General features: G+C 46.8%; 2 protein-coding genes across 8 annotated transcripts in view; one reads left to right on the forward strand and one right to left on the reverse strand.

Moving 5' to 3' along the window:
* The window catches only part of KMT2C (lysine methyltransferase 2C), a 188,356-nt gene extending 178,340 nt beyond the window's left edge, over positions 1–10,016 (reverse strand). For 6 of the 7 annotated variants that reach the window (XM_054273845.1, XM_054273848.1, XM_054273844.1 and 3 more), the window contains exon 1: positions 9,661–10,001. In XM_054273845.1, coding sequence (XP_054129820.1) covers positions 9,661–9,836 — 176 coding nt within the window. In that variant the 5' untranslated portion in view covers positions 9,837–10,001. Of the gene's footprint in view, positions 1–9,660 lie in introns of all 7 variants that reach the window. The other variant, XM_054273841.1, reaches the window with a different exon arrangement.
* The window catches only part of ACTR3B (actin related protein 3B), a 103,473-nt gene continuing 92,296 nt past the window's right edge, over positions 9,989–21,165 (forward strand). Inside the window, exon 1 of the mRNA XM_054273851.1 lies at positions 9,989–10,007. The gene's annotated coding sequence lies outside the window, so the exon portion shown is untranslated. The remainder of the gene's footprint in view (positions 10,008–21,165) is intronic.

A 21,165-nucleotide genomic window follows, 5' to 3' on the forward strand; every position in this document is an offset into this window, starting at 1 on the left:
AAGGAAACTGAAATGATCAGTTGTTTTTATTTCAAAATTCCCTTTTCCAAGCTTTTCTTCACAATGAAAAGCATCTGGCCCATTTCAAAGTTCTGGTCTCATCCAGTTCAGTGGGCCACGGTAAGAAAAAAATGTCACTTGCTTTTATTACAAGGAAAAAAGCTGGAGGTGAAACAAACACATAAGCAACAGAGAATGGGAACTAGGGAAAAAGGAACTGGGGAGGCTGGGAGAGAAAAATCTGAGGAAGCTGCTGAGGCTTTGGAATGAGCTAGCAGAAGTTTTCAGAGCACGTATCTCAGAGGGTAAGACGAGGCCTTCATCATCCATACGTCTAAAAGAAAACCAAAATATCAGAACAAACAGCCCAACATGTTTGTGAAAACGCTGAGGACAACTGTTTCACAAAGTTGAGGGTGCCAGAAGAGCAGTTACTTCACACTTCACTCTATTAGGGCAGGCTCCATTTTAAACATCTCAATGTGTACAGTGATTTGGCTGGAAGTGGTAACGAGAAGCACTCGCTGTGCCAAGGAAGGGGGAAAGCGAGAGCAGCAGAGAGGGAGAGCAAGTTTTTATCTTCAATTAGCTGAAAGAAGAAAAGCAAATTTCAACAAACTCTTTGAACTTGTTGCTAGAATCTCTTGAGACTAAAATTTAAAGGAGGACTGGCAGTTATTGTACTGGAATGTGCACAATGGCAAAGTATTCCAAAGCAGGGGAGAGATAGGAAATGTATATGAACAATACAGGCTGCATAAAAGCAGCCAGTAATAAGGGTCTGAAACTAGAAAGAATCATATTAGGAATGGAAACAAGGGCATTTTAATGAATATAAAGGAACAGCATAAACTGTCAGGGATAAAAATCAGAAGAGATAAAAGCACAGCATGCAGTATTACCACTGTGCAGTATAAAAGGCAAACAAAGTTTCAGAAATATTTTAGAAGTAAGAAGTAAAACACAAAAGTCTGTACAAACAGTGTTTAGAAAGAACAAACGGATAACAAAACAGACTCAAATGCCATTTTCTGTATTTTAGCCTTCATAAAACAGATTTATTGTAGCTAATACTAGAAACTGATTTTGTTGCTAGACTAAATAATCAGAGAAATTCAAGTCAGCAGGACTGGAAGAATTTCACACAATGCTTAAGAAACAGAAGTAATCTCTAAGCCATGAGCAATCATCTTCCCTAATACAGTCCTGGTAAAAATGCCCTAAGAGAGGCTGGCAACAATGAGCTCTGGCACCCAGAGGGTTTTTATCTGCAAATGCTTTTCAATCCTTGTGGATGAACATTGCAAGAAAGTCCCATCCTCCAGGACCTGCATGAGGACATGGGTACACACAGGAGAGTTACATACAAGATAGGGCAGAGGCTACAAGTATTTTTGATGACAATATCTTAACAAAAATCCTTCTGATAAATTGAGAAGTGGCTCATATCAACCAAGAGAAACTTAATAAAGACTAACAATTTTGTGAAGGATAAATCAGTTAGATCAATATTATGCTGCTAAAGAGGTTAAGCTGGCTCAGTGCAGAACAAAGGAGAAAATCACCTGAAAAAGTTTTGTATAAAAATTGTTCTCCATTTCAGCTGTGGAGTCTTAGTTGTGAGTAATACAAGACAAAAGTGGCTTAATCAGCAGTAAAGAATATTTATTTTATACTACACAAAATTAGTTACTGAAACCAATTGCCTAGAGGTACAGGGGAACTGCATTCACTAAATACTTCAAAAACAAGTCAGAGAACCATTTGTCAGAAATGGAACAGATACACAACACACAGAGGGATAAGCAAGATCACCCTCAAGTCTTTTTTGGCCATAGAGTTCCATTTATCTCTGCTGATACACGAAAACTAAAATATTCCTTTTATTTAAAATAATTTCATTGTGCTTTTGAACTTCACGCTTCAGGTAAAAGAACCCTGAATAATTCACATTCTGGGTTTATGAAATGGCTTACTAATAAATCTCCCAAATTTTCAGACAGAATTACTCCTCTCTTTATTAGTACCAACAGGGAGCCATCCTTGTTCTCTTGAGCCCTAAGAACACTGCAGACAGCCTGCACTGCCAGACAGAGCAGGGCGAGACACCATTATTGGAACATCCAGGTTCCATGAACTCTGGGATGCTCCAGAAGCCATTCTGGATTAGCTGCAGCTTCCAGACTCGCATCACTAAGAGCCACCTCAGATGTCAGTAAATGTTCAGGGGCAGAGACTGCACATTTGAATCACATCTTCACTACCAAAAATCCTTTTTATCTTACTGTGCCATACAACTGACTCAATTGCACATGCTCCAAGGAATATAAATATATAATAGGCAAAGTAAAAAACTGGTAATTTTTTCTAAAGCTGAATTTTTTTTTCCTGAGAGCCTCATTAAAACTAGTTTTGGCAAGACTTCATTTTCAGTAATAACTCAGTAGAAGAGAAAAACTCCTCATTTTCCCTCCCCCTACCCAATGCCAAAAGTCTGGGTGGAAACATCCTAGTTTGATAGTGCTTCCAGCAGTTTCTTCAAGGAAAGCAATTAGAATGTTGATAAATACAGCACTGAAAATTAGTAATTATAAGTGTATATGGGAATGGCTGGCAATAGGATTGGGTGCATGTGTGATTCAGTAAAAATACTTCCCAAAAAATGCTATAGGCAAAAATATTCTGAAAGAAGCAAGACCTCATTTGATTTCATTATAATGCCTATATATTCATATACTTGTAGGAAGGAGCTTCAATGATATCAGAAATTATTGTTAACATAAAATATTTTACTTACATTGTTTTGGAGGGTGCTTTAAGTACTGAATTTAAGAATGATTCCCAGGATCAAAGTGAGAACTGAAATTCCTCATTTAATCAATGAGAACGTCTGAGCAAGGAAGACGAGAACAACTCCTCTATCTATATGCTGTGAAGAACCAGCTCAACATCACCATTCCTTTTTGAACAACCAATGAACCAGCCTGTAAAAACCTCCATCTCCTGAATATTTCCTCCTCCATTGGAAAGCTCACAGGAGTCAGCCTGGAAACCAGAATCCCCCAAATTTCAGGGAGCCAAGGCTGCCCCTTGGCAGAGAGCGCTGCAGCTCTGCCTCCCCCAGCAGCCTGGCCCTTGCTCTGGCCTCCTCCTCCTCCCTGGTGCTATCACAAACACGTTTCTCTGCCAGGTTAGCCCTAGCCCAGCTCAGTTTCCCAGCCCAGCTCACCACAAGCGCCTGGGTCAGCACACAGGAGAGAACAAACAGCTGGTAGCAGAGGGAGGGCAGAGCTGCTGCTCCTTTTGGCTGCCAGAACCAGCTGAAGATTTATGGTGTTTGGGGAAAATAACCACCTGATGCACTCCACACACTCACAGCCTATGTTGCTTTAAGTAGTAAATATTCTAGGTTTTAAGGGTTTTGCTGCTTTATCTTAGTTGCTTTCAAAAGTGCTGTTAGAAGAACTTATTCAGGGTAGTTCTAGTAACAAGTGCCCAAAGTTATTTTGACTAACAGAGGAATGGCATGAACAGCACTGTCTAGTGCCATCCTTCCAGTGGTGGGGAAAAAAAAAAAAGAACAAAAAATGCAGAATTCAGTACAAATTACCAAAAGTACAAGTTACAAGCAAAAAAGTAGCAAAATCTTGTTCCTCTGTATTTATCCAAACTATATAAACCATGCAGATTGTAAGAACTGGTGATCAAATATATTAAACATAGGAGAAAAGCTTTCAATATTTCCTGGGATTGTCAGTCACCTAATTATTTAGCAATTAGTAACATTTTAGAGTACCTATGACAGCATTTATTGAAAAGTTAATTTCACAGCATTAGTGTATAGCAACACTGAATAAGGGAGTGATCATTAGTGGTGGATAAGGAAATTCTATTTTCCCTGGTAATACATAACCCTGCTACTCCTCCAGTATTGCTGAGATGCAAGGAGTTAAAAACAACTCCAGCCTGAGAACGGCAGAGTTCACCTATTCTCAGCAAGCCAACTGCCTTGGAAAACCATCTCTGAGCTGAAATGATGACAAAGAATAGAAATGTCCATTTCCAATTACTTATCTTATGAAAGAACAATGACAAGAAGTTAGTAGGAGTTAACACGCTAACAAGAAAAAAAAAAATCCACAAGCAAAGCCAAGAAAATGGAACTGTTTTTATTGTTTTAAGCTGGGAAAAGTCCCCAGTGTCACTGCACACAGGATGAAGAGATGTCTGGTGTGTAGATGGCTCAGAGCAGCAACCAAGGGACTGGGCAAGACATCCTGGTGACCAATATGCTGAGATTTCAGCCAGCCATCACACTGGATCTGTGTGACAGCTCTTGGAAGTCCTCTCATGACAAGTGCTACAGAAGTTCAGTGGATCATTAAATACAAACACAGAGAAACTAACGACTGAAATGTTAAAAAAAAGTCTCCAAGAGTCCTTCACAGCAAGTCTGTTTCAAACTGGGGAAACAGACAGAATTACATCTATTTCCAGCATTCAGCTTAACTACACTCACCCATAAGACACGAGTAAAGACTCTACATAAATCTGTATTTTAATAATTTTGTGCCAAAACAATTCCATAAACCCTATTCGTCACACAAGCAATTATCAAGAACTGAAAAATCTGAAGATTAATACAGATATCATTCACCTCCTGAGCACTGTGAGCCAGGCTCCTGTGCAAAAAATCCATAAAGCAGCTGGGGAATTGCTTGGTAATTCAAATACGGTGGAGGAAGTCACAGAACATGGGCTGCTGAAGAAAATGGCACAAAGCTCAGCCCTGTTCTGCAAAGAGCCAACTTCAATCCTCACACCTCATCTCCTCCTCACTCTGTGTTCCACTACATGCCTTCTGGCTTTTGGCCAAGCAGTTTGATACACGTGGCTTGTAGAGGCCAGTGTTTGCTTTAATACATTAACTCTTCGCTGTGCAACAGCTGTACAAAGCTCGTCCATCAACAAACCTCAGTCCTGCCAGGTAGGGATGACCTCCCCTGACTGTCATCTTGTTTAGGAACATTTTTATTCTACAACACAACATACATCTTACATTTGCAAATGTTAAATTTTGAATTGAGAAAAGGGCAGGCAAGTAAAGACACAAGTATCACACAGAAGGTGTGTGATGAACTAAAGAAACACAGCTGAGCTATAAAGCTCCATCCAACACTTCAAGCTTCTTTTGAAATGAGAATAGGTATCTTTAAATATTGGTCTACCCTAATGCAAATGCAACTAAAGTGATGATAAAAAAATCTCAAATAATAATTTCCTGGCAGAAATACTTATGCTTAAGGGTCCACAGGCCTTAACCCATCTGCACATGTGAAATCAATGGCCTTTGAAAAACCTTCTGCAGCTCACATTGGCCAAAATAATGAAAAACTACTATGGAAATTAAAACATGAGTAATTAAAAAGGATGCACAAAATGTTCTCCACAATTTTGAAACCATTATTACATTATGCTTTAAACTACAGACATTTGCAAAAATAACTGATAGCATACATCAAGATCTCATGGATGCTGAAAATAGTTTGAAGTGAGCTTAGACACTGATCTATAAAGGGTCACAATCAATGAGACTTCTGCTAATTTTGCTAAGAATCTGCATCGGTTTGTGCTGCTTACAATCTGTAGAGATTAACAAAGCTTTGCTACTTAAAAATTATTACAAAAATGTTTACTGCCCCTGTACAATACTATTGTAATACATTTTGATGAACAACCAGTTGTTCATGCACAGTCAAAATGAAACTCTTCCTCTAGAGCTTCTTTCCAAGCACATTTCTATCCTTCTATCCTTTCTATACCTAAAGTTCCCTACCCTGGAACTTTAGGTATAATCCAAGCAAGAGTTAAATTCCCAAGATTTCAGGCCATACAGGTGGCACCTAATTTCCATGTTTCCTCTACAATCCTAGCAAGAGTTCTTTTAACCATGCATCTAAAAGCTTCTTTCTTCTCCATCACGTCCCAGCTTTAGTAATGCAACTTTATTATTTTTTTCAACTTTCATAAATTCAGTCTTTCTACCTTTTAAGGCAGAAAGGCAATCCTACAAAAACATTTTCTTCATTCTTCATGCTTTGATTTCAGTTCTCTGTATTCTTCCTGATGCACCATAGCATGAACAACCTCCTTGCTCTAAACTTCAAGGCTCTGCATGGCCTGTTCTTGCTCCACCTCTTAAATTTGAATTGCTGCTCTGTACAGATATCCCCTTGTCAAAATGTAAGGAAGAAAACAGGAGTGTTGGCCTGGCAGGGAAGCAGCTTTCTGTGAAAATCCTCAGGGTGACAATGCCACCCTGCTTTAAATATATCCTCCAAGTCGGATGCCTGTGAATCACTCCCCGATGCTGAGATAGCCAGGGCACTTGAACTCCTGCATGTTCTTTTGCTCACAGCATTCTCACAGCTCCCTTGTGCTTTCCCAATACATTTCTTACATTTACATGCTGCCTTATCTTTACATTTAAATTAAGAAATTGTTTGTGCAGGAACAACCTTTGCTTATGCATTTGTACTGCGTGTAGTGTAATGGTGCCCTGGCCTCTAGGCACAATTACAATATAAATAATAAAAATGAACTGTTCACCTAAGATCAACTCTCCTGACAGTGCCACATGAAGCTACATCCTTCAAACAATGATAAAGGCTGTTCTAGCACCACGCTCCACGCTGTACCTCTCTCCAGGTACTGATGACACTGATTCCCAGCTCTTCACCCACAGGAAGCCTCCACTGTTCCCTGTTCTTATCTGTGTCCACAGCACCAGTGGAGTTTTTACTGATAACCAGGCAAAATGCAGAGTGAGATGTGGGCAAGCACTGTCCTACTGAAGGATCCTCTGCTCCCTTAACATCAGCCTGCTCCTGGGAAGGGCTGAGAATCCCTGGCATCTCACAGGAGCAGATTCAAGGCAGTTCTCCATCTGTCTGCTTAAACTCATCAAATTTGCTTAAAAACACGGCCTTCAAAGAAGGTAAAGTACCAACCTAAAGCACTCTCCAATATGGCACTGCTGTTTAATGGAGGCATCCATAGCTGCGGAATTATTCCATTCTGGCTTTGCCAGTTTAATGCAGGGCTCTTCATTTTATCATTACTTAGACTGCACTTAGACTGAACATTCAGTGGAACATTTCCTATAATGGGATAAAGCAGTTGAACAATTTGACTGGCTAATAGTGATTTAGACATGTGATTACAGTACAGAAAATGGTCTGACATATGCTCTTTTATCTGGTTTACATGAGGCACATTAATCCAATTGGAAAGCACAGAAGTGAAAAGGAAGACAGGACCAAGCACTCTGAAGGAAAAAATAGAAAATAGTTTTAGTTGTCTCATTTCTGTATTTTCTAGGCTAGTTGTAATCTGTATTTTGTAAATAGGAAAACTTAGAAAATAAAACCATTTTCTTCCGAAAATGGATGCAACTACAAACCACCAGTCTACACCTATGTTGTGCAGGTTAGAAAATAACATTATTTTATAAAACCCTAGCTTCAAAAGCATTTATGAGCCATGTCATAATGCCTTTACCAAAAGTACAGGATTTGCAGAAAGATGTTTGCAGCAGAACAGGGAGCACCACACCAGCCAGGAACAATCAGAGTGTGAACAAAAAGAGTATTGATTCATTTTAATTTTTGTCTCGGCTAATTTAATTTCCCACTTTCACACAAACACTTATAATCATGTCAGCATAAGCTCATATTTTACAGGAATATTTTATTTCTTCCTAAACCTAGCCAACAACATTCCCATGACACCAAAAACCTAACTGAAGGCAAGGAATTACCTCTTTAACACACACTTATTTCCCTCAAGAGTGCATACACAACCTCAAACTGGCCTAACAAGGTATGTCAATTTTCACACGTAACACTATTTAGGTTTTTTGGGCAGACTGGTACATTTCAGGTGAATTTGCATTTTTCTTGAGAAAAATTTCCCTCAAAATAAAACATTCAAAGGTTTCCTATGCAAGGTTTGGATTCTGTAAGTAAAAATAAAACCAAAGTATGTAAAGCTAAGCATAAAGGAGATGAATGCAAGAACTTCACCACGTGTACGTTTGCCAACTACTTTCAACGACCGCTATATTAAAAATTCTATCAGGAAAATACAAAAGATAATGAAAAGAGGGAGCTGTAAACAACACACCTTCCCCAAAACCAGAGGGGACATGAAAATCTTGGCAGGCAAACTTTCATCAATGACAACAACAAAAAAAAATCACGTATCCCAAACTAATGACAGTTCTATCCTGGGATACTCGTGTATTTGTAAAAACAAACGCATATAAAAGATGCACGGTCTTCGCATGTGGTCAGGTCCAGCCCAGCAGAATCCCTCGTCACGTTGTGGACTTCCACTGTGACCTTATGGTCGGGCTTGACCTTAAAAGTCTTTTCCAGCCGAAATGATTCCGGCACGGGAAGCGGCGGCGATGTTTGGGGTGGGCGTTCAGGGAAGCGCCAGGACAAACACGGCAGTGACAAAACCGAGCGCGTCCCCCAAAACAAAGGGAACAACCTCTGAACCCCGAGGCTGGGACAGCGCGCACAGCGCAGGGGCTGCTTTGGTCACCTCCCGACGTTCCTTGGCCAAACGTGCCGCCCAGCTTTGCCCTATTACCGCTGCCATCAGCTATGCCATGGCAAGCTCCATGCTACTCAAAAATAACCCGCGGGGAGCGGAGCCAGCGCAGCAGCGGCGCTTCCCGGGGCCTCTCCCCGAGGGCAGCCCGGCCCCGCACCCCGGGCAGCGGCAGCGCGGCCACCCCCGCTCGCTCCGCGGGCAGCGCTGCCCGGCCCGGCCCGGCCCGGCCCGGCGGGATCCCCGCCCGAGGCTGCGGGCGCGGGGCGGCCCCTGAGGAGCGCCCGGCGGGGCGGGGGGGGCGCTGAGGCGAGCGAGCGCCCGCGCCCCCGGCGGGGAGAGGCCGCGGCCAAGGGAGAGCTGCCAGCGGCTGGGAACGGGCTCCCCCCGCCATCCTCCGCCCCCTCCCTCCGTGTGTTTGTTGTGCTTCGGCACCGTCCCGCCGGCGCGTCCCCTCCGTGCGGCGGCCGCTGACAGCTCCCCCCGCGCCGCCGAGAAACTCCTGCCTCAACTCTGCGTGTGCGCGGGGGGTGCGGGGGTGTCCTCGCCGCCACCCGCCGAGAACCGTGTTTTCCTTCCCAAAAAGAGGAGGGGAACGGGGGGGCATAACGAGGGAAAGCGACGAGGAACTACCGGCAGCGCACAGGGAGAACCCAGGCGACGCTGAAGGCAGCAGAGCGTCCTGGAAGGGAAGGGACCCAAAAAGAAGGGGGAAGGTGCAAAGGCGAGGGGAAAAGGAGGAAGAGGGTGGAGGGGGAAGAGCTAAAGAGAAACTCCGAAGAAGGAGGGGAAGAAAGGAATAGGGATGATGAAAGAAAAGTGGAAAAGGGAGAGCAGGCGGAGGAAGACAAAGGTGAAAAAGGAGGAGGAGGAGGGGAAAGTGCAAAGGGGAGAGGAGGAGAAGAAAGAAGGGCCCTTCTCAAAATGGCATTAGGCAGAGGGAGGGGGCGACGAGTAGCGAGTCTCCACTGACAGCTCTGCCTGCGCCTGGCCGCCTGCCCCGGCCCCTCTCTGCCTCGCACACACAAACGCTGAACTTACTTCTTTCTGGCTCTCTGGAAAGGGGAAGCGCCATCTTTGCGAGGCCGGCCCCTAGGTCTTTTGTCTGTGGCTGCTGCTGCTGCTGCTGGGGGGGGAGCTCCAGGCTCGGGGGGCTGCTGCTGCTGCTGAGGCGGCTCCACCACCGCCACCACCAGACTCTTGTCCTCCGTTGACATCCTAGTCAGCAGGACGAGAGAGACACATGGATGATGATGATGAGGATGAAGATGAGGATGGTGATGGGGATCCCGATGCTCCTCCTGCTCCCGCGGCTCCTCTCCTCCTCACCTCCGCCTCCTCCACCTCCGCCTCGCATCGCTGGCCTCAGCCGCCGCCGACCAGCACAGGTAGCAGGGGGAGCAGCATGGGGAGAGCAGGAGGAGGAGGGGAGGGGGGGGGGGGGCGAAGAGAAAGCGCAGAGGACGGAAGGAAGGGTCTCACACACAATAACACCCTCCCCGGGCTCGGCGGGGTCTCTCGGGGCTGGGGGAGGTGAAGAGAGCGAGCGACAGAGACGCGGCTGGTCCCGCCGCTGGGCGCCCCCGCTCAGAGGCCCCGGGCGCTGGCGGCGGCTCCGGCTGCTGCGCTGCCCGGCTGCGGCGGCCGCCGCTTCATTGTACCCTGGCCCTGCGCCCTCCCCCCGCGCAGAGCCCCCGGGGGCGGAGGAGGAGCGGGCGGCGGCGGCGGAGGCGGCGGGGGCCGAGGCCGAGCGGAGGAAGTTTTGACAGCTCCAGCTGTTGTGTGTGTCGAGGGGCTGAGTCCGGCCGGGCTCCGCGTCCCCTTCCCAGCCGGGCCGGGAGCAGGAAGTTTAACTTTGGGGAAAGAAGGAGGAGGAAGGGTGAAAAAGGGGGAGGAGGAAGGGGGAGGAGGAGGCGGCGCCCTGCCCCCTCCCCGCGGGGTGGAGAAGGGATCCCGGCGCTGCCCTGGTGTGTAACCCCCGCCTCCCCGACTCCCTTCCCCCCCGTCAGTGCGACACATAGACACAGCGACCGACCGCCCTCCTCCTCCTCCCCTGCCGCGGCCCCACACTGCGCCTGCCCCGCCCGCCCACCGCCCGTCCCCCGGCGCAGACACCCATCCGCCGCCTCGCCGACCTCACGGGCTGGGCTGGGGCCGCGCCGGGCTGCGGGGAAACCGCGGAGCGGGGCCCGGACGGGACGCGGCGCCACGGGGAGCTCCGCGCACCGCACCCCGCACCGCGCCCCGGCCGCTGCCCCAGCGCTCCCCCACCTTCTCCCCGCCCTTGTTATTTCTTTTTATTTATTTCCCCGTGGAAAAGGAAAAGCCCCTCCTGGCTGCGAGTGGCCGCTCTCCGCACACGGGCTGCGCTCCGCAGGACGCGGCTCCGGGGGCAGCGCTCGGTGCCCGCCCCGGCGGCGCTCGCTCCCCCCGAGCTCCGCGCAGCCCCCGGGGAGGCGGCCGGAGCCCGGCGGCGGGAGCGCTCCCCTTCCCCCCGCCGCGCGTCTGCGGCTCGGGGCGGTGCAGGCGGGGGGAGCCGCGGGCGCCCCGGGGGATGGGAAGGAGGGAGGGAGCAGAGTTCAGCGCTGTGTGCGAGGGAGACAAAGTCTGGGGAGCGTGGCCGCTTTCCAGCAGCTCCGGCTGGAACAGCTGCGGGCGCTCGGGGCGGGGGGGGCTCCCCGGGCAGGGGCCCGGCTGGCTGGCTGCTTGCCCGCCCGGCTGCGGGGCGGGGTTAAGCCTCATTACACGGGATTTAACGTGTCCCGGAGGCCAGCGGGGACTCGGGCTCCGAGGGGAGGCGGGGGAGCGCCGCGGCCTCGCAGCCGGAGAAAAGTCCGGCCACGGGGCGAGGAAGCGGCCGCGCCCCCGGACTTTCCTCCGGGCGCTGCCCCGACGCGCTCCGCTGCCCGCGGCGGGAGCGGCTCCAGCGGAGCGCGGCCGCCGGCCCGGGGCCCCCGCCCCACGGGCACCCCTGAGCCGCCCCTGCGGGGCCCCAGCCCGGCCGGCTCTCCCTCCTTCCCTCCCTGCCGGGGCCGCAGCGGAGGGAGCGGGTTCGGGGCGCGGATGCTGAATCACGAAGCGGCGCGCACGGACAGAGGAGCGGCGCGGTGACTCGCGCTTGGCGGGCGGGTTCGGGAACTTCGCCGGACTCACAGACGTGGTGGGGAGCGATAGCCCCAAGGGTGCGACTAAGCACAGCCCGGGAGCCCCGCACGGAGCGCGTTACCCGTGGCCTTTGGGTTTCTGTTTGAATCCCAGTTGATAAAATGGCCTGGGGTATCACTCAGGTACAAAGAGGGAAGGAGGGGCTGATGTTAGTCGCTGTTTTTTGTAAAGTAAAAATAAACACGAAGCAATCCAGACCTTTACACTGCTTTTCCTTCCTCAATTTTTCACTTGTCAGCGTCAGAATACAAAATTAAATGGTATGCTGTGGCAAATAGGACTTTTGCTGGCCTGTTTTGTTCAGAACCTTTTCATAACAAAACCTTTGTTGATTCCTTTTCTAGGTTTCCAAGTAATTAAATAGACATTTTCATTGTGACATTTTCATATAATGTATGAAATACATTAGAAAGTAATACATTTGTCTCCACTTACATACATATAAAATTATATGGAGCCATCCCTATTGTTCAACCATGCAAGGAGAGCAGGTGGATTGTTGGTATGGCTTTCTTGGCCCTCTCACTGAAGATGTACTCATTTATGCCAAATAAAAAAATACATCCTGAGTAAAATGTTTGTGTTATGAAGTCTGTAAATGACAGCAAGGGTATACTGCTCATACAGTTTCAGATACGGGATTTTAATGTGTTTACATGTTGTCTGACAAAATAAAGTGCCTTCAAATTTTGTTAACTTGGGCAAGTGAGCGTAATTTAACTGAAACCGTTTAATGCTACACAGGCCCAGGCTTGGGTGGAGTAGAGAGAAAAAGGGCAGGGAGAGGGAAGGAAAAGGCCACTGCCTCTGCCCAGTGGGATGGCTGGTGTGGCATTTGCTGGGGGTGCCAGGTTGCCATCTGGTCTGCTGACACAAATGGCCATCTCCTGACGGGCTGGCTGTGCGTGAGCCGAGCCAGCGCTCATGCGCCACGGCCTGGGAGAGCCTCGGACGTGTCAGAGCCACTCTGCGTGTGCAAATTGATTGGAGCTGTGACATGTGAGCACACCCTGGGCTCTCATCAACTGCTTGGTGTGTGGGGAATAGCTGCCACATCCCAGGGCAGATCCCAGAAATCTCTGGGTTCACCTGTCCCTGTGTTGTTCATCCAGTCCCCTCATGGAAACGTTTTTAATACCTTTAGATCACCTCCAGTGGTTGAGCTTTGGGACGTGTGTCTTATACAAAAACGTGTAATTCAAATTTTTTAACTTTTTTCTCTTTGTTAATACATTAATCATGTGTATATGTGTCTACCACAATATAAAATGGGAGTGGAGGCAGAACTAAGTCAACACTGGTGTAGTGTGGTCTAGCACAGGAGAGAATTAGGGACGTAGCCCATGAGTTCTGCTGCTGTGCCTTATCTCCTTACGTGTCCAAACACAGCTGGGCAGGTCTGTGCTGTGAAGGGCTGCAGCCACTGCCGCGGCAATCAAAGGTGTGAAGAGCTGAGCAGGACTGAGAGAGGCTGGAGAGCAGGAACCTGAGGCGGAGATGGAATTGTAGCAAACTCTATTTGCTGTCACTCGGAGCAGGCAGAGGGACGAGCTGGGAGACGTGTCACCACACATAAATCCAGCGTGGGAGTGCTCTGTTGATTCAGGATATTTGAACAGTTCTGTCAGGAAAATTTTTATGTTTATACCTTGGCCACACTAACCACCTATTATAAATTTTCGCTGTCTGGAAAACACATGCTTTTGGAGCAAATATATAATATTGAATGAACAGGTAATCTGCTTTACTGAATGTCAAGAGATCCTCTAGTTCATTGTAAACTAACTCAGGTGAGCTGACACACCTGGTTTTTTTCAAACTTTCATGGGCAGGCAGTGTTGAAACTTTCAACTAGAATTTTACATTCTAGCCTTCCTTAAAATAAACATTTCTGTAGTTTTGGAATTGTTTCTGAAATGTAAGTGAGATCCTTGCAGTTCTGATTAAACAAGGCATGCTAGTGGTTTTAACTTCAAAACATCCTAAATTGTCCCAGTGTGCTTAATAACAAATACTTTCATAACAGAAGAAGCTGAAGACAGGATGTTGTTCAAATCAGCTAGTTAAGGAAAATTATTCTGTTACAATTAAAGGAAAATGACAACTGGAATGTAAATATAATTTTGTCTTTATACTACTAAAGTGGTGTATGGAACATAAATAATAAGAAAATTATTCTGGATTATATCAGGAATGGGATCCAGATACTTTCTGGTTTATGACATTTATTCAGAACTCTGCCAGTTTAATGATCATCCATCACTCTACATGAACCAAATAAAAGTTTCATTTTTGTTTTCTTCGCACTCCTGTTCCCATTGCAGACACATCCAAGTTATCACAAAAGCTGCATTTAAGCTACATCAGCATCATGCTAACATTTCAAATGTTCAGTATATTGAACCACTTTGTCTTACCCTGTGCTAAATTGATAATTGACTGTGTTCAACATCTGCTTACTTCAGTGTGCTGCTCTGAAAAGTGCAGACAGTTTGGTGCTGCTGCACATCCCATCTGGTTCTCCTTGTAGCAAACTTCAGGATGAAGGTGCAGGGGCAGCTGAGTGCAGCAACCACATCAGCTGCCTGTGATATTTTTTTTACATCTGCATTTATATTCACTCAAGCAGTCCAGAAATAGCCAAATTACTGGATTTTCTTCGGTAATAAAAAGCCAAGACCAAGATTATTTAAAAGACTTCTAGACAAAGCCTAAATCAAGTGACAAAATCAGGATTACATCATACAAATACGTGACTTCTGGTTAATTTGTACTAAACTTGGCTGAGCTACAAAAAATGTTAGCATATGCTAATTGTCGTATGCTAACCAATGTGTTGTGGAAGCCTAGTTTAAAACTTGAAATGTTTGTTTCTTCTTTTCATCAGTTTTGCTTACTTGTCATCCCCTGGATCTGCCTTACTTCAGGCAGCAGCCCAGCCTGGGTAGTGGGTATGAGACACACACACCCTTCCTTGAGCAATGGGGACTTTCCCAGCAGTTTGGGGAGATGCTTTTTGCTGCCATGGTGGGGGAAAAGCCTCACTTCTCATCCTGAGCAGCATTCCCCGACAGCTGGAGAATCCCAGAATTACCAGGGGCTCTGGAGCAGTGCACATAGTGGAGGTCCAGTTTGCCTAGAATCCATCTCACTGCTCTCTTTGGGGACATTCACAGCCCACGAGGAAAAAACATTTCATTCTAGTTCATGTTTTCTCACCTGCTCCCCTCCTGAAATATCCTGACTTCTGTTGGACAGCAGCTGCACCCCATGCAAACAGATCCAGAGTTTGTAGGAACATGGGGCTGACACAGGCCAGGCTCCCCATCCCTGCCTGTTCCCCATCCTTCCCTGCTCCCCATGTTTCCCTGCTGTCCAGCCCTGTGAGCTTCCCATTCCTGCCTGTTCCCCATCCCTCCCTGCTCCCCATCCCTGCCAGTTTCCATCCCTGCCTGCTCCCCATCCCTGCCAGTTCCCATCCCTGCCTGTTCCCATCCCTGCCTGCTCCCCATCCCTGCCAGTTCCCATCCCTGCCTGCTCCCCATCCCTGCCTGCTCCCCATCCCTGCCTTGTCCCTATCCCTGCCTGCTCCCCATCCCTGCCTGCTCCCCATCCCTGCCAGTTCCCATCCCTTCCTGCTCCCCATCCCTGCCTGCTCCCCATCCCTGTGAGCTTCCCATCCTTCCCTGTTCCCCATCTTTGCATGCTCCCCCATCCTTCCGTGCTCCCCATCCCCACCTGCTCCCCATCCCTGTGAGCTCCATCCCTCCCTGCTCCCTCTCCCTGCCAGCTCTCCATCCCTTTCTGTTCCACATCCCTCCCTGCTCCCCATCCTTGCCTTTCCCCATCCTTGCCTGCTGTGTATCCCTCCCTGTGAGCTCCCCATTCCTCCCTGTTCCTCATCCCTGCCAGCTCCCCATCCTTGCCTGCTCCTCATCTTTGCCAGCTCCCCATCCTTGCCTTCTCCCCATCCCTACTCCCCATCCCTCCCTGCTCTCCATCCCTGCCTGTTTCCCATCCCTGCCAGTTCCCATTCCTCCCTGCTCCCCATCCGTCCCTGCTGCCCCTGCCCTCTCAGAGTGTTCTGAAGGCAGCAGTGCCCAGGCTGTGATGGATGTGCTGCCTCACACCTTTGCACCTCAGCCTCACCAAACCCTAAGGCCTTTTCATCATATTAAGCTCCTTTGACTGGGCTAATGTGACTGAGAAACACACCTTTTTTATCCATTAAGATGAGGCCAAAAATGTTAAGTGCTCAAGATGCAAGCCCCTAGGGCTTGTCTGTATATCGAGTTATTACACGTGGAGGCTTTTATCTTCATAAAAAAATGTTCTTTTTGTGCACGCCAGAGTGTGAATTTTAAACCAGTGGTTGTAGTATAACCCTCATGTAGACTCACTCATCCTGGCATTTCTGGCTTTTTTTCTTCTTTTTTTTAGATTAAGTCCAATTTCTTTTATTTATTTAGTGAAATCAAGAAAAGATACTCTGAGTGAGTTTGTCCATATGAAGAATTATGCTTGTCTACCTCTGGTAGTAGCATTAATAATACCTTCCTATATGGAGAAGCTTTGTCTATTAGGAATGTTAATTTTGCACATGTTTGCACTTATTTGCATTTGAATCATCTTATTTTTACAAGTGGTAGCTGAGGCACTCTACTGAAATTCATTAAGTTATTCCAAACTGAGGCCATGATCCTGGGGATGCTAAATTAGGCAGATAAGTAACTAGATGCATAAGTAGGTTCACTGAAGACAACTACCTCCTGATTAAAGTTTGTTCTGTCTTGAAACATTTGCAGAAATGCTTAAATTCTTCCCAAACTTGCAATTTATATAACTTTTTCTTAGAAGAAACAATGAACTGTGCTATGTGTTTTTTTTAGCATCCCTGTGAAGTCACATAAATATCTACAAGTTACTTAGGAACTTCTGTTCCATTCTTTGTGAATTCCTGTCTGGTTTACACATTTATGAAACCATAATGTTATAAACTTTAGTATTCTTTTCTTTATCTATGTGGTGGTGAGCAGCAGAGAAATTATATTTTGTGACATACTGTTAATTACATGGGGCTTTTAATCCAAAAAGGTAGAATGCTAATAGTTTGAGGAAAATCAGATTAATACCTGAAGGCAGTACGTGCCAAACAGTGCAGAGAGATGGAAAAACCCCAGAGCCAGCAGCAAGAACCCAGGGCAGCAGCTGACCCCTTTGTGTGCACCTCTGGGGAGAGACAATAGATTGCTGTGGAGTTGGGACTTTATCATGCAGAAAGTTAAATAAATGTCTGAGCAGTGTTTGCTGTTTGCAGGAGTGGTGTGTTACACTCAGATTACTTAACAGAAATAATACAAACCTGGCTGTGAAATGGGGGAAAGGATTTGTTGGTGTGCAATAATGTATTGGGTTTTTATTCTGTGTTTTGCACAGAACCCCGTGCACAGAGGTTGTGGTTTCTTCTCTGAGATCCTGGGTGCTATGATACCATTATCATAGGAATTTAAATTCTGTTTCTGGAAATAAGCTTGCCATAGATCACCAGTTTTGCAAGGAAATAATCTCTGCCCCATGTTCAGTAGAGTTGTTACAGTGTGGGAGAGGCCTTGGGTTGCAGTGAGACAAACACCTGCACACAGGTGCCCAATCCTGTTTACTTCAATAACACTGTGTGTCTGAGCAAGGAGGGCAGCATTTGGCCTTCGTTTTTGGAGTTAATTGCAGACAGTTAATGGGGACCTGTCCCTTACATGGGTTCCAGAACAGAATCCAGCCCTTCACTTCTTTAATAACTAAATGTTTAAACCAATTAGCTACGTACCCCTATGGAAACAATAGCAGAGCCTTCACAGCCAAGACTAAAGATCTGAATTACATATATAATAAAGGTTGTGCATGTGTTTTCTGGCTGAGAACCATGTAATATTTCAGCCTCAAGCAAAAATTTTCTCCAAGCCGTAGTCCCTCAACAAAAACACACTTTTTAATGAAAGTCCTGACACCACTTTAATTACACTGCAGCCAACATTACCATCATAATCCCATTTCATCCTTAGGCAAGGAGAGCATCCCTGGGGGCCTGGCTGCTAGTGACCAGTTTTAGAGAAACAACCTTTTCCCCAGTGCATTTTTTAATTTAACCTGTGCTGCGCTGCTCGGGGGGAAGATGCATGTGGAGCTGCTCATGCTCCTCTCCCCACGCTCCTTGCAGCCCTCCTGGCACCCCTGGAGGATCAGCCAGCCCTGGCTCTGGGAATCAAGCAGTACCCAGGGATGCCCAGCCTGCAGCCACTCCTTTGACTCCTCCACACTTTTGCCTGTGTTCCATGGGAGCCCAAAGCTCATGTCCAGCACATTTGTACCACAGGGGATTCACCCTGACACTCTCCAGCATCCCCAGGCTGTCTTTCTGGTTTATCCCATGCCCAGAGACAATTTCCCTTCTATGCTGGCTGCCACACTCCAGTAAAACCCTTGCTTTGGATCCAGTGGTGCAGGGGGAAGGCTCTCCCAGTGGCAGCCCTAATCCAGGTGGGTGAGGACAGAGCAGGGCTGTGCCGTGCCCAGCACTGCTGTGTTATTTCAGGCAGCCTTCAGTGTCTCCAAGATTTCACAGTGTTTGCTTGGGTAAGTAAAATGTGATTAGTTTCTCATTATCATGTCAATTCAGTGCATAGATTTTGTGTGGGGACTGCAATATTGGCAGGACAAGTTTGCAAGGCTGTGTGAAGCTGGGATATTTTCCTACCAGAAATTCCTACCAGAATTCATCTATGTACATGTATAAACACAAGGGGTAATACTTGTGGTTCTTACATTTTTTTTCTGCTGCCTTCTTAAATCAAAGTAATAAATCTGTATGATCAAAAGAGTTAGAATAATCAATCTCTCCAAATCGATCTGAAAATCCTAGTTAAAGGCTAGAGGGAAATTAAACATGAGGGGTTTTTTTTCTCTCTGCAACATTGTCAAGGAAAGTACAGTTTTCTATTATGGAACTCCTAGAATTCTTATGTACAGAGTAAAATCATGCAGCTGAGATACTGTCTCTAAAAACAAGCCAAAGCCCTGTGTCTGCTGGGAGGACATTTCTGTTATCCTGTTCCCTTCTATTTAGGTTCTCATATGGTGTTAATCACCATGGTATCTCACAGCTTTGTAAAAATATAGTGCACCATATGTGATAAATCACTAATATTAAGAATGAAGATGCTGGAGAAAAATACTCTTCCCAAATCTAAAGCAGAAGACGTGCAGTAATGGACAAACCCAGGCAAGCAGCCTGAGCAAAATGAGCATGAATACAAGAGATGGGGGCAGAATCATCCCTAAGGTGTGATCCCTAATATTTCATCCCTAATATTTCATCCAGTCACTGCTTGTGAGTGTGAATGGCACTGTCCTTTCTTCCCCAACCTGTGCTCCAGCTCACTAAAGCACAGGGACTATGTCCAAGCCATCTTCTGTTCCCTCCTTTGCACAGCAGAGCAGTGCCTGCTTTGTAGTGTTCAGGGCATCAGTCAAAAGAAGATAATTTGCCAAAAAACACAAAGTAAGCTCGTGCATTTGTTGCTAATTAAGTGCACACATAATTACAGTCCAAACATAAAGCAAAATGAGGGACTGCACTTCCATTGGAAAGAATGCACTAGGAGTGGTCATAAATTATCCCCCCAACTGGTAATCTCAGTTACATATTTTCTCATGTTTTTTTCATTTCCCACTTAGTTCCAGCCAGATCTGTTTTCTATTTATATTGTCAAGTGTCAACACATAAATAATTTTCTCTGTTGTATCCCTCACTACTACATTCTTTTTCTTGATAGAATAGCAGAAGTAATTATATTTATAAATGGAATGCCTGTTTTGCCTAAGTACTGCATATAATTCCCCGCTGTATGAGGGATTTTTATAATTCCTCTAAAAATGTCTTGGCAAGGATCAACCCACCAGTTGGTAGTGTGGATCCAGCCTTTAGGAACAGAACTGGGGATTCTGATCCCTTTGGCCAGCAGGCAGGAGGGCACCACAGAAAAAATGCTCTTGTTTGTTTCAGAGAATGATGCTGTTGAATATGTGCAGTTATTAAGTACCCAGAAAGCAAATTCACTGAGAACTGCTTCCCACCTGTGGATTCCTCTGTTCAGCACAGAATTATTTTGGCAACGGAAGAATTCTTCATTGTGGATGGCTGTGGGAAGATATTAATCCTGTTCTTCAAGCAAGATGCATTCACTGATCTACTAGACCTGCTCCACCTCTGCTGTTTCATATTGTGAGAGGAAATCAAAGGAATCCCAAGTGATGAGTAATCTCAAGTCATTCTTAGCCCCTTTCTGCCTTGTTTTGCAGCTGCTTTCTGCACACAAGTTCAGATGTCCCTTGTCTAGGAGTAGAGCAGAGGGAGATCTGTTGTGAGCTCTGCTTTAAGGCAAGCTCAGTTTTCCATCTCTGGGCACTCCTTGAGAAAACCTCACTCAAAATCGTTGTATGGGGATGGCAGATCCCAGCCACAGCTGCCTCACTGGATGGAACAGCAAAATGCCTCCTGGAGCTGATCTGCAGTACAGGAGGAGAAAATCAGGATTTTCTTACTGGTTTCTGCTGTCTGGATGTGCACGGGTGTTCTTTCATTAGAGTCTCTCCAACATTTGCTCTGAAGAAAGGTTGTTCCAGGGCACCTACAAAGCACTGAGCCATCCTGTTCCTACAGATGTGGCAAGCTTGAAGAATGTTGTATTGGAGCATTCAAACCCCATGTCCTGTGTGATTTGGGAGCTGTGGGAGAGATGTGGGTGATGTAAGACACATCCTTGGCCTTGGTGAAAAGAGAACCTGAACCTCTGGAGTCTCTCAGGGTTTGAGGAATGATCCTGCACAGTGTGGTCACCATTTCCATGGGTACCTCAGCCAGTGGAGGTTCCATTACTGAGTTGTCCCTCTTGTATAATCAGCAGAGCCAAACACACTCTGCCCTGGAGCTCAGCAGCTCCTGGTCCTGTATCTTCCACACAAATCAGCTTAAACCAACAGGGAGGTTTCACTGCCACAGCGGTGACTTGGCAGCCAGCATGTCCCTGTCTCCATCCCTGCAGGAAGGGTCCTGATGGAAAGGCAGGGATGTTCCTGCAGGAAGAGTCCTGATGGAAAGGCAGGGATGTCCCTGCAGGAAGAGTCCTGATGGAAAGGCAGGGATGTTCCTGCAGGAAGAGTCCTGATGGAAAGGCAGGGATGTCCCTGCAGGAAGGGTCCTGCTGGAAAGGCAGGGATGTCCCTGCAGGAAGGGTCCTGAGCTGGAAAGGCAGGGATGTCCCTGCAGGAAGGGTCCTGAGCTGGAAAGGCAGGGATGTTCCTGCAGGAAGGGTCCTGAGCTGGAAA

This window comes from Melozone crissalis, unplaced genomic scaffold (genome assembly GCF_028551555.1).
Source record: "Melozone crissalis strain CALT ecotype California unplaced genomic scaffold, PUWL_Pcris_2 ptg000016l_1, whole genome shotgun sequence".
NCBI classification, from domain to species: domain Eukaryota; kingdom Metazoa; phylum Chordata; class Aves; order Passeriformes; family Passerellidae; genus Melozone; species Melozone crissalis.